We start from the raw sequence: 14250 nt of genomic DNA, 5'->3' as shown, positions 1-14250 counted from the left end.
AAAAAAACACCTGGAAACAACAAAGTCCACTCTTTTTTTCAATCCTATCATTTTATTTTCTTCATCTATTTCACTCCCTTAGGTCTTTTGTCTTCAGAGCCATAGATTATTATTATTTCTATGGTATTTAGAAGAATTCTTAATTCCTTGAAAAGAGACCCCAAGAATCATTCAAATGTCTATAGCTTACTATCTTGTATTAGTGGGTATTTCTTTTCAAAGAAATGACATTCTTTTCCATGGATAAGTGCACCTTTAGAAACTCAAGGACAGGAGAGAAATTATGTATGACACTTTCAAGGAAAAATATCCAAAAATGGCTTTGCTGAAGCATCTAGAAATATCTAAACTAAAGAATGGAGAAGGTGAAGGAGGTACGCTGTATTTCAAGATTCCATTAAGGGTAAGAAGATTTGAAAATAATGATGACTGAAGTATAAGAAAAGTATGAGAAATATAGCCAGAAAAAAGCCTATGAGAGCTTAAATTTTATAAAGAATAATGGAGCTATACTATTATATCTCAAGGTAGCTACAAAAGCAAACCAACTCAAATATGAGTGACAGGTTTGATTCTCATTCATGTAGAGTCTGTAACAATCACTCTGCCTGATCAGTCTTCCTATTGTAGTTTGGATTTCCAACAGTAGGGACTTAAAGAGAAAAGGATTGTATGTAGTTAATGTAAGAAGTGAATCTAGGAAAGAAAAGTTGAATATATAGAGAAAAGGAAGAAAGGTAAGTGATAAATGGGGACACTATGACTTCAAGGTCAACTGAAGAGTTGAGTCTCTGAGAATGACTGGGAAGCCACCTACAATATGTCCCAAAATTGTCCCAATGGAGAATGTAGTAGGTTTAATGTTGCTTCCTTGTAATTGCTCAGTTTTCTTGATCATGGCACTCTACCACTTGAGCCATGCCTCCACTACAAACATTTTGCTAGTTAAGTAGAGATAGAGTCCTGAAACATTTCTGTCCAAGCTAGTTTGTATTACGATTCTCTGGATCTGATCATTATGAGTAGATAGAATTACAGGTGTGAGTCCCCTACACTGGGCATATTGCTAGCTATTGATCAGGGCTAGTTCTACTCTTTGGGTGTGATTGTCTTGACTCTTAGTTTCATTCTCTAGATTCTTGTCTTTTACTTTATATTATCCCTCTCATTCTATTTACAATGGCTCATGGTTACAACTGAGTAGTCTTTTAATAACCATAGCTTTATTTGGTGGGTCAAATGTCTCTTTTTATTGTATACTATTGTACACAATATAATCCCCTTCTATCCTAATTTAATACTTTCATTTCAAATTTTTGCAGAACTTTCACTAGATAAAAGCAACACGCATCCACATATCTTTCTGACATGGGCCACCATCTCAGATTAGAAGTCAGAGAGTATCAGACAATGCACTTAGGCATCTTCTAAGCCCTACGATATATTCACAAACCTCTCAGAAATCTTCCTTTGGACACAAACAACTGGCAGGTCTTATAGCCACACTAGTAAAGCATCCTTGGATTTGATGTGTTCCTGGAGAGTCTACCCCTCTCAAGAGAATGAAGAGGAGAAAATAAAATTTTGAAACCTATGTCTGTGATATCTTTCTATTCCCCTGAATTGTACTTGGAAAATAATCGTTTTGATTTTCAGCTTCTATCTCCCTACAATTGTATCTTGTGTGGATAGCTATTAAAAAAAAACAGACAGCCCTCTCAGCATTCTGCCAAATCCACATTATATATTCCACTTTCTGCATTGCTTGAAGATGATGATGTTGCCAAACTTTCCCTCACTAACTTAACAAGTGTCCCTTTTACATGGCCTAAAACTACTTCTGAAATTATATTGAAATGTTCTCTAATTGAGCATTTCACCCACAATGTTAGCACCATTCACAAAATAGGTAAAATTTAGCTTTTAATCTCTTTCCATTTAACAACACATCATGTCTTTTAAGTAGGCTATCCTGTTAGTCTTGAATTTACTCTTTGATCTAAATACTACCAGTCCTTTCGATATGTAATACCTCAACTGGAAAATCAATGGTCCAAGATACGTTCATAAGTATCTCTCTGAGGATAATAGTAAGCATGTTGACAAGTATATCATATACCATCAACTTAATCATGTGAGTTATTATGGAAACAAATATTATTAAAATATGACAATTCAATGCTTAATATGTATAATTTTATATAACATAAAATATTTTCTACATAAAATATTTAATAGAAAAATGGACTACAAGTGTGCGTGCCAGAATTTGGAATATATTTCTATATGGGTACATACTATATTAAACATATAATATTTATCCATATTTATATTTCTATATGTTTATATACAACATTATAATCATATGCATATTTAGATTAAAACATATATACACACTTCAATATTAAAAATGTAGATTTTGAGATTATAACTTTGCCCAAATTTATACATATTAATGTAAGCTGAAACCAGAATATAAGCTTCTGCCAGTGTTCAACTAATTTTTTCTGTTATTCCATGGCCAGTATGTAATTTGTAACTCCAAAAATCCACGTTGAGAATTGTAATATTTTATAGTTAAGTAAAGATTCCTCACAAGGGCTGGGAAGGTGGCTCAGTGGTAGAGCGCATACCTTGCATGCCAGAGGCCCTGGGTTCGATTCCTCAGCACCACATAAGCAAAAAGAAAAAAAAAGCCGGAAATGGTGCTATGGCTCAAGTGGTAGAGCGCTAGCCTTGAGCTGAAGAGCTGAGGGACAGTGCCCAGGCCCAGAGTTCAGGCCCCATAACCGGACCCAAAAAAAAAAAAAAAAAAAAGATTCCTCACAAAACTATAGGCTATTCAAATTCAATGAACCATTTAGACCTGTTAAAAAACACTTAAGAGTGTCCAAATACTTTGAAAAGCAGTCTTGGCACTTCAGATGTCAGGATATCTCTAATGCCTTGAAGCTAGAAAGACTCCACAAAGATTCATTTGAATAATTTTGTTACCAGAAAAGTGAAATATTCTAGTATAGAAATATTCTAGTATATAGAATTCCCTACTTTTCTAATGAGTTCAATATATTTTTTTGTTTCAAATAGTCTTATTTTAGACTGTTGGTTATTGTTTATTTTTTTGCTAAATGCTCCCAATGAGCAGCTATATATTATTAGAGGAGTCCAGTAATTTCCTAGGGACTTGATTATTTAAAAAGTAATATTTTACAAAAGGACAGAACAATGGAATCTGCCAACATAAACATCCAGGAGGATCTATCATCTTGTCTTATGTTAAAGAACTGTGTTTACTGGGCAATAGTTCAGATGCAGTGGTGAAATCAATGCCTTTAGTTATCATGATGATGAAATGACAGATAATTGGTATCTAAATATTGAAGCTTGTTTTTATCTGATTTAGTTCCAAGCTAGGAAGTCGTAGGTTCTTTCCATGAACACAAGGACTTCATAAGAGCAGTGACAAGTATGTAAGTCTATATTTTGATGCAATATTTTCAGGCACTCTGCCTTAGTTGGTCTACAACAAGATCTGTAAGATCTGTAAACACTTTATGTGCCTGAGGTTATATAATGTATGCACAAGACTTAGAAAAACACTGGCCAATAATTTCTTCCCAAATTTTCTGTATTTTTTAGGTTCCCGGTAGATGTAATTTCTGCTTTCCCCAAGGCACATTTCTTTTAAATACTTACACATTCAATCAAGAAAACTGGAATATAGATTCTGGCACAGCTCTCTGAGAAGGCTAAGGTGTCGTTGCTTAGCCACAGTGACAGAAAACTAAGTTTTATGTACAAGTTAACTAGAATGCTATTGTTTGCCCAAGATCCAACCAGTTAGAGAGGTCAGACACTCATCTTCATTAATTCAACCTACTTTCCCAAGTCTTTCACATTCATGGGCAAGGCTCCCTGAATCTCCCCCATTATGTCTCTGTTTGATTTCTCCTACTGCCCCAAACAACAGAATTAAAACAGGAAAAACTGATGAAAAGGCTATGATAATGTGAATCAAAGAGTTGATAACTTAGTATAAATATTTGTTATAATAGGGCAGCAGAGACTAAACAATGTAATGAAGAATGTTTGCCAGCCAGGCACTGGTGGCTTACTGAAGCGACTTACTATGCCTTGCTTGTATTTAATGGATGAAGAAAGCAGCTTTGACGGTGACATTAAAGATTAATAGTAGAAATACCCTTTGAAGTAGGTAGATCAAAGGTGATGACGTTGAAAAGCAATCTAAGTAAGATATGAAGTGAACATTGCCAACGGCAAACAAAGTAAGGGATATGGGAGCACCTCTATGAATATTAGGTTTTAGGTATATAGGGAAACTTCCTATGGCATCCGTTAAAAAATAATGATGCTTCCATTGAAAATGGCTCTCCTTTTCTTTCTTAGGCATTCATTTGCTTCTTCATGTGTAGACAGACAAAACATGACTTTCTTTTCTACTAACTTGAGTCATTCTTCAAAAGAAAGCTGAAGTTTGAATGAAGCAAGACCTCCTGAGAATACTGAGTTTTCATGCTCTAGTTTTATAACATTTCTGACCTTATATGACCTTGGAAGTGTACTTTAAACTATTCCAGGCTTAGCTGCCTCGTTGTAATATACATAAATCACAATAGATATCATCTGCATTGATATTTTTAACTATTCAGTGTGATTAGAAAACACATTTTAAATGAACTTCACTTATTCTTTTTATTTAAAAAAAAAAAGTAAGAGAAAAGGAAAGAAGTGTTAATAAGTCAGGTGTCAGTGGTTCTTATCTATAATCCTACCTACACAGGAGGTTGTGGTAGTACACTAGCCTTAAGCAAAAGAGCTCAGAGGAAGTACCCAGGCTCTGAGTTAAAGCCCCACAACCAAAAAATAAAAAAGCATAATGCTGTGGGGTCAAGGTAACAGCACCTGGCAAAAGTTGAAGAGAGGACAAGTAAATTTCACATGCTTAAGAACTGATATTATATCTGAATCTCTTCCTCTGTGCTATGTGAGGATAATCTCCTGATTTCACTTTAGACACAAGGTTCTGCCTTGTTCGGAGCTGAACAGACAAGGGTTGTACCAGTCTCTGCTATGATAACCACAGCACTCAATAAAGTTTCTACATCTTAGCAACACTTTATTTTTTTTTTCTTCTGCTAGATAGAAACCTCCATAAGTACTTTTCTACCCTGCTCTAGTGGCCCCCTTGTGTACCTTCTTCCCACCAGAAATAGATTCTTGTCCTCTTAAGGAGGCTTAGGCTTTTCATGAGTTCTAAGATAAGCAAACTTCATACTGTCTTTTGGGGCATCCATATTATCACTGTGATGCATTTCCGGTTTTGATCAAGTAGCGTAAGGAGTCTGTGGGTCACTTAAAGCAAAGCTCCCTCAAACTCCCCTTTGTGTCTATGTTTGGCTTCTCCTACTGCCCCAAACAGAACTAAATCAAAATAGGAGAAACAGATGAAAGGGCCATGCTAATAAGAATAAAAGAACTGATAACATAGTAAGAATATTTGTTATAACAGGGCAGCAGAGACTAAACTGTAAATTAAGAATGTTTGCTAGCCAGGCTCAATCTTGTAATCCTAGCTCCTTAGGAGGCTGAGATCTGAGGATGGAAGTTCAAATCCAGCCTTGACAGAAAAGTCTCTGAGTGTCTGTTCTAACCTAAGGCAAAATCAAATGCAAATGACCTTAAACCCAACTAAAAATGCAAATGAGTGCTCAGTAGCTGTGACTGTCAGGGACAAAGGAAGTGCACTGGGACTGCCCATAAGGATCCATAGCTTTGTTTTCTGAACCATCTCTGTATTTGTAATAAATAATTCAAAGAAAATGAAGTTGGTATTATTACTATAGTGGTAATAATTGTCATTTGTGTTTATAAATCATATAACTAGGTCTTGGAATTGAGACTGAAGGAGAAAGTAAAGATATGTAAGAAGTAGAGGTGGAAATTCTGCTCATCCCTAGTTCACTTATCTTTCAGGTGATGGTATCTTTAATATTTAGGAAGGAATAAAAACCAGCCAGGTGCTAGTGGCTCATGACTATAATCCTAGCTACTCAGGAGGCTGAAATCTGAGCATCACTGTTTCAAAGCCAGTCTGGGCAGGAAAGTCTTTGAGACACATCTCCAACTAACCATCAGAAAAACGGAAGAGGTGCTGTGGCTCATATGATAGAGCCCTCGACTTGAGCTGAAGAGCTCAGGGACAGTGCCCAGGCCCAGAGTACAAACCTCACGACCAATACACGCATACACAAAAAAGAAAACCATACAAATGAGAACCAGTACAATAATGGGACTTGAACTCAGGGCCTGGGCACTCTGTCTTAGCTTTTTCACTCCAAGGTAGCACTCTACCACTTGACCCATAGCTCCACTCCTGGTTTTTTGCTAGTTAATTAGAGACAAATGTCGCACAAACTTTCCTTCCTGGGCTGGCTTCAAACTATGATCCTCAGATCTCTGCCTCCTGAGGAGCGAGGATTACAGGTGTGAGCCGCTGTTGTTCAGCAGCAACAGTTCTTGGATAGCAAGGGAAGTAGCCATGATGATCTCTTGATTTTGGCTAAGACTCAGGGCAGACAAGGATGTGTATTAGGTTCACAGTGAAGAGGAGGGAGTGTAATGGACTGGAGGCTGTTTACATCAGAAAGCTCGAAGTCAGCTAAATAGCAGTGGAGCATCCTCTGTGACTGATTTCGGAAACATGTCAGCCTTGCTCTAGTTGGTCCTAAGAATTGGCAATAACAGCAAAATATGAAGAGCTGGTGTTAAATCCTAACTATTCTGGCTGAATTGCTACAGAAGCTGTGGTTTGGTTTTTTGGACTGACTGTGCAGAAGAGATGAGGGTCCAAATTCTGATATGTAGTCTGGCCATTTTTGCCTGCATATTCATTCTAAGAGGCTAACATGCTCTTTTTTTGTGTGAGAGGGGACTGACCTTGGAAAGAGTTGAAAAGATGCCTCTGTTGCAGCTTTTGGAGATCGCAGAGGTATTTCTAGCCAGTAAGAGAAAGGTAGTCAGACCTGAAATGGAGAAGAAGCAAAAAGGCTGTTTCCACTGCTGTCAAGAATGTGGGAGAGGTTGCCTTGAGTGGACAAGCACTTAGAGAAATTGTCTTCCTCAGTCCTGCCTAGATACAAAATAAGATGGATGCTCTCCCCTATCCTGCCTAATCAACTGTCCACATTTATCTGCACAAGAAGCTGAGATCCCCAAAGGGTCTGAATCTTTATGTCTACCTCTTAAACCAATTACAGAACTCCTACTTTTAACCTAGGAAGTGCTTGTGATGTGATTTCCTTCTCTCAGACATATGAAGAGCAAAACAATCATCTCAGGGCACGAGGACATTGCAAACACAATTATATTACATAAGAGCTGTATAATTAACAGTTGAATGTTCTCTTGCCATGTTTTATCAAGCAAATTTCTTTTTTAAATGTTCAGGCTCACCTCTATCTCATTTCATTTTACTTATATCTATGCTGGTCTTTATTTTTCAACTTGTTAGCAACAAGATTCAGTAAACCTTCACAGTGAACATTGTTTCCAAGACATCTTTGGTCACAGCTTTGCCTTTCTTGAACTAAAACGTATCTCTATCGTACTCTCTGGCTTCTTTCAAGTCTCTTTCCTCAATAATCTGTTGACAAATGATTTTTTAGTTACTACTACAATAATCACTATAATTTCACTTGATTTTTAAGTCATATTTTATGGATGTATTATAATGTCTAATTTAATGAGTTTATAGTTTTGAGGGTTATTATTATAAATGTTAATATATGATTTTCAGTAAATATGAACCTCATTTTTGTTAATATTCTTAAATTTCTATCACCATGCATTACCTTAATTTTTCAATCATAAGGCCAAATACTTAGCATATTTTTAGAATATGTTAGTAAAGTGTTACTTAGAAAAAATAATTGTATTAGTTGACATTAGCTATAAAGAAGGAGATTTCATTGTTACAATTCCACACATCTTTACCATATATTCCAATTAATCTTACCCCCTCTATCACTCTCCTTTTTTCCCTTCATGAAAAAATTTGATCCTTAAGAAACTTAGGAAATATACCTAATTGTATCCTATATTTTTAAGCATGCAGTATACTAAAGTTCTGAAAGCCTGATTTGTGTTACTATAGTGTATTATATATGAAATTAATAATTAAGCATCTAGTTTGGTTTATTCTGATGCAGTATAGAGAATTAGATGCAAAAAACAAGAACAACCCTGCACCATCAATAATGTTCTGGTGTCATAAATAGAGTGATAGAATTCCAATATGTTACTAAATAATGGACTTTGGATTTAATGCTTCCATTAATTCCTCTCTTCCTTTCCCTATCACATTTTGCAGAGTGATGATAAGGCATATCATTTATAGTAATTTCTTTCCACTTAATCACACCATGTGAAATATGTGAGACAAGTCGTTAGCCATGTACACATCACAGTGATTAATGGTAATATCTTAATAGAGCCCACTGTGGCCATTCAAACTAATTTACAGCCTTCACAACTCATCAGGTTGTCCAGATTTCTAAATACTGCACACAGAGAAAAGTATTTATTGAGCTTAATAGAATAAGTCAATAATTACTTTCCTGTAGAAATATGAAGTCCAACTAACAAAATAAAGATTAAATCTTGGTTTCAAAAATCTTACCTATAAGTCATCCCCTCTTCCATAAATACATCTTGGTCTATATCAGAAATTGGAGGATGACATCTGCCAAGGAGTTTCAAATGATTCTCAGGGAGCTGATGTACAGCATTCTTACAACACCTTGATTGCTTCCAGCAGTTCATCCTGCCAATTTGAACCAATTTATGTTAACCACTAATATTTATTGACCATTGTAATTTACCTTGGCATGTTTTAGCATCTGTTGCACTTTGAACATAAAGTAACTCAATAACTCCTGAAAGCATCCTAGAGAAACAAGTGTCCCTAAAGATAAATAATAGTCAATGTATAGAGGTTTCTAATACTAAGTGAAGTTACTATGGTTCTCTGTGTTAGCTTAAGTGAGCTCAATACTGGGTTTATGACACATCCAGATACAAATACTTGTCATGATCAATTCTGGATGATATACAATAGAACCACTTGGCACAGGGTAACACTGAGCTGGTCTCAGATGAAGACCTGGCACTTAGACATGGTAACAGATTTGGTCAAACACAATCTCTATATACATTTTAATCAGAGTCTTTGGATCTCCTGAGCCACAAATTGAAGTGTTCAGATATCTGAGATCTATAAGATTAAAAATGCTTTAGCATCAACTTATCTGACCTTTTCTGCTGGACTCAGACATACACTGGTTATTGCAAATAAGGGAAACCATGGGACCTATGTTTCTTGAGCCTGGCTTACTTCACTTAATATAATTTTTCCAAGCCTTTCCATTTCCTAACAAATGGGGCAATGTCATTCTTTCTGATGGAGGCATAGAATTCCATTGTGTATATATACCACATTTTCTTGATCCATTCATTTACTGAGGGGCATCTGGGTTGGTTCCATATCTTAGCTATGGTAAATAAGGCTGCAATAAATATAGTTGTGCTAGTAGCTTTAGCTACTAGTGGTCTTGTTTGTGACCATTTGGGTAAATGCCCAAAAGTGGGATTGCTGGGTTATAGGGGAACTCTATGTGGAGTCTTTTGAGGAACCTCCATACTGCTTTCCAAAGTGGTTGAACAAGTTTACACTCACACCAACAATGTAGTAAGGTTCCCTTCTGTCCACATCCCCTCCAGCATCTGTTGTTATTAGAGTTCTTGATTATAGCCATTCTAACTGGGGTGCGGTAGTATCTCAATGTTGTTTTGATTTGCATTTCTTTCATAGCTAGAGAAGTTGAGCATTTCTTCATGTGTCTATTGTCCATCCTTCTTTCCTCTTCAGAGAAGTTTCTCTTTACATCTTTAGCCCACTTATTTATTGGGAAGATGTTTCTTTGAGGATTTGTTGTTGGGAGATTTAATTTTTTTAGTTCCAGGTATATTTTAGATATGAGATCCTTGTCCGTTGTATGGCTAGTGAAGAAATGAACCCCAAGATAAGTATTCAAATGTTTTTTTTCTTTCATGTAATGGTTTCTAACATATTTATAAGATGATTTCTTTGTTGCTTTGTATGTCCCTCCCCCACAGTATAATCCCTGATTTCACTGTATTTGATGTTGGTATAATTTGTGAAGGGGAAGGGAAAAACAAATTGTTTAAAAAGGGATACAGGTGAACCCATTGCAACAATGAGATGTACAAATGGTTATGTCAAAAAAATGAACTTTACAACTTTGGTGGGGGTGAGGAGGATCGGATAAGGGGAGGAAGGGGGGTTTGGGAAGGGATGGGAAGGGGAAACAAAGGAGGAGGCAACAGATAAGAAATGTACTCGTTATCTTGCCCATGTAATTGTAACCCCTCTGTACGGTATTTTCACAATAAAAAAATTTTTTAATGCTTTAGCAAAAATAGTCATAGAAGTCATATGCTTTCTACTTATATAACTAAGTATATATACGTATATATTAATATATACATATATTCTTATTTACTTATATACTTTTTTTTTTGGTCCAGTTGTGGGGCCTGAACTCTGGGCCTGGGCGCTGTCCCTCAGCTCTTCAGCTCAACCACTTGAGCCACCGCGCCACTTCTGGCTTTTTTCTTTTTGCTTATGTGGTGCTGAGGAATCGAACCCAGGGCCTCATGCATGCGAGGCAAGCACTCTACCACTGAGCCACCTTCCCAGCCATGGAAAGAATTGTATATGTTGTGTACAGGAGTTATGTGTAAGACATTCAAGATTATTATTGTACCTTGTTAACCTCAAAATGGGTTTGGATCATCCCAAGCCACATTCTGCTTTCCAGAGGTAAAAGTTAAAGAATTTAGACAGTGTAATAAATTGAAGACTTACAAAATTTCAGTTTACCACATAAACTTGTGGGCAGGATGGAGGACTTGCAGACAGTTCATACAACAGGTGGATAATGCAGAATTTTACAGTGATGATGTTTGTAAGCAGACAGCTGTTGCATTCTATGCATTTATTACTATTGTGACTTGGAGCAAAATATTAGGTGCAATAGATTATACACACATGCACAGGCACACATATCTCTTTATATCTCTACAATACAAAAATACCAGATAAGGTGGATAATTTCCACAGTAATTCCCAAGATTGTGCATTGTAGTATACAGAAGAAGAAACTTGGATTCCAGGACCAAATAAAGAATGATGGAAGTAAAGCCAAAAGCAAAGAATGATTAGAAATTCAAGGCTCGCCAGAGTTTACCCTATGGGATGCCATTCATTGAAGAAAGGAAATCTGACTTTAGTAGCTTTCTGACTGCTATTTAAGAGTTCTTACCACAGTTGTTTTTCTCTGATCCTCCTACTTGACAGTGACAAATAACTAAGTCATCCCATGTAACCTTTTTTCTCTTGCATGTCACCTTCCTCGTGAGCAGAGTAAGAAACAGGATGTCCCTCGGGAAGATCAGGGACCAACCACCAAGAATTTGGATTTTTGGCCACAGCTGATAACACTGATGGTCACCATCATTGATGAAGATAAAACTGCCTATACACCCGTCTTGAATCAGTAAGTATACTCTTTTTGAAAAGTCTTTGGAAAATCGTTCTAGTTTATTTAACAAAAGTTAAAAAAAATATGGCAAGTGAAGCTGTGGCTCAAAGTGGTAGAGCACTAGCCTTGAGCTCAAGGTCAGCATGCAGGCCTTGAGTTCAAGCCCCACAACTGACCAATAATAATACTAACAATACATGTTAACAATACATGTTCTAAGCACAGACTATAATTGCAAGGATAAACTTTTTACCAAATTAAGCCACAGATAGCATTATTTTTCTGCTTATATCAGTAAATATCAGTTCAGAGCATTGAGGATTTTCAGTTGGAACCACATAGAATATAATTATTTGAACATGGAGACAAATGTTTGCCAAGATCTCATCTTCTATTTAATATGAAAAGTTTCATCTTTCTTCTTTTTCCTTTTATAGTTCCTTTCCTTTTACAGTTTCAAAAATAAAAAGTATACTCTTCCAAACAAACAAAACAGGTCAAAATGCCAGTATTAAAAATATTTCATTCTATATTATTAAAAAGTCACAATGGGCTTCAGTTTTCTGCATGTAGATAGCCTTTTGCCAGCACAATTTGTTGAAGAAGCTGTCTTTCTTCCAACCTGTGTTTTTGGCTCCCTTATCATATATTAGATGGCTATATGTTTGTGGGCTTATTTCTGGGTCTTCTATTCCATTAGTCCTCAGACCTATTCTTGTGCCAGTACCAAGCTGTTTTTATTACTATGGCTTTGTAATAGAGCTTGAATTTTGGTACTGATATTCCTCCAGGAATGTTCTTCCTGTTTAGAATTGCTTTTGCTATTCTGGATCTTTTATTATTCCAGATGAATATTTTAAATTAATGTCTCTATTTCTTTGAAGAAGGTTGTTGGGATTTTGATGGATATTGCATTGAATTTGTATATTTCTCTGGGCAGAATTACCATGACCATTTTTACGATGTTAATTCTTCTTGACTATGAACATGGAATGTTTTGCCTTCCTTAGGTCTGCTTCAATTTCTTTTTTCAGAGTTTTAAATTTTTCACAGTAGAGGTCCTTTATATCTTTGGTTAACTTCATTCCTAAGTATTTTATTTTTTGAAGCTATTCTACAAATGGAGTTACTGTCTGATTTCAGCATCACTCTTCTCATGGTTGACATACAGGAAAGCTACTGACTTTTGTGGGTTGATTTTATAACCTGCTACTTTGCCATTGTTTCAAATCAACTTGAGCAGCTTGGGTGAGGAATCTATAGGGTTCTTTAAGTACAAGATCATGTCATCCACAAAGAGGGAAAACTTTACTAATTCTTTCCCTATTTCAATCACCTTTATATATTTGGCCCAAAAAACCCCCATGTTTTGAATATTGGATATATTAAAGTTATTGTATTGGGGGGTGCCAGTACTAGGGTTTGAACAAGACCCTTGAGGGCCTTATACTCTTGCCTGGCTTTTTTTCACTCAGGGCTCATTCTACCATTTGGACTACACCTTCACTTCTGGCTTTTTGCTCATTAATTAAAGATAAGAGTTTCACAGACGTTTCTGCCCGAACTACAGCCTCTTATGTAGCTAAGATTACAGGTGTGAGCCACCAGTGCTCAGTTACAAAGTTAATGTGCTATTTAAAAGGGCAAGTCCACTTTTGCAAGTTACCACCTATAATTTATGCAATTTATGTAATTTATGTTATTTTAAATAAAGTAAAAGGACTAGATTCATGGCTGCTCTAGAAGAGTCTTTAAAACTACCGTTTTCTCCAAAATGGCATTAGCTATGAGACCTTGGGCAGATTAGCTTAGGTCTCTGTTTTCTCCTATATAAAATAAAGATGTATTCCTAGGTGATTTTCTAAACGCAACTCTACTTTAATGTTGCACATACTAGAAATAAAGGCAAAGTACCAGGTTGGCAAACCAGATACTCATACGTATAGTTAATGAACTGTGTTTCTCAACATACTGAGGAGCATTGATCTTCAGGCCAACATTGCTAATATATCTGAAACTAGGTATGATAACTTGCACCACAATGATTCCCAAATGCTAAGTGGAGGATGTTGCAGTTAGGTAAAAACCAATAGACAAAAAGTCTGAAATGTGTTATAACAAAAATGTTAAACAGTATGTAGCCACTGGCACCCTTAGGAGAAAAAGATAAAAGAAATTTATCTTAGAATTCACTGCTTTGAAAAATTGCTTTTTAAGCCATTGAGAATCGTAAAAATGATCATTTTTGTCTGTGAGTGAGCTATAGGGCATGACAAAATACAGTCACATTTAATAATTCTATAGGATCTAAGTGCATTTCTGATCTCATATGTATATCCTCAATTCTCATTTAATTTCCTCTTCCCATCAAATGAATCTCCTTATAATTCTCTGAACCACTTTAATAACTTTCAATATGAGGAATACATAAATAGTTATCAAAGATAAAGCAAAAAGCACTCTTAAATATGGAAAATAGCATTCATGATGAAATGCAGAACTACTAACAGGATATTTTTTAATTTGAAGACAGAAAAATTGAACATGTTTTGAACTCTAGCTATAAGAATCAAGTTTCAGTTGCTGCTGTGGCATGCCGTGACACATA

The 14250-nt window shown here is 36.0% G+C and overlaps 1 protein-coding gene across 1 annotated transcript in view; it reads left to right on the top strand.

The window, feature by feature from the left end:
* The window catches only part of Unc13c (unc-13 homolog C), a 281403-nt gene that overhangs the window by 156125 nt on the left and 111028 nt on the right, over positions 1-14250 (top strand). Inside the window, exon 17 of the mRNA XM_069995373.1 lies at positions 11524-11657. Coding sequence (XP_069851474.1) covers positions 11524-11657 — 134 coding nt within the window. The remainder of the gene's footprint in view (positions 1-11523; positions 11658-14250) is intronic.

This window comes from Dipodomys merriami, unplaced genomic scaffold, assembly GCF_024711535.1.
Source record: "Dipodomys merriami isolate MVZ:Mamm:240054 unplaced genomic scaffold, mDipMer1.0.p SCAF_48, whole genome shotgun sequence".
In the NCBI taxonomy this organism is placed as follows: Eukaryota; Metazoa; Chordata; class Mammalia; order Rodentia; family Heteromyidae; genus Dipodomys; species Dipodomys merriami.
Note: the sequence above shows the minus strand (reverse complement) of the source record. Positions and strands in the feature narration are given on the sequence as shown.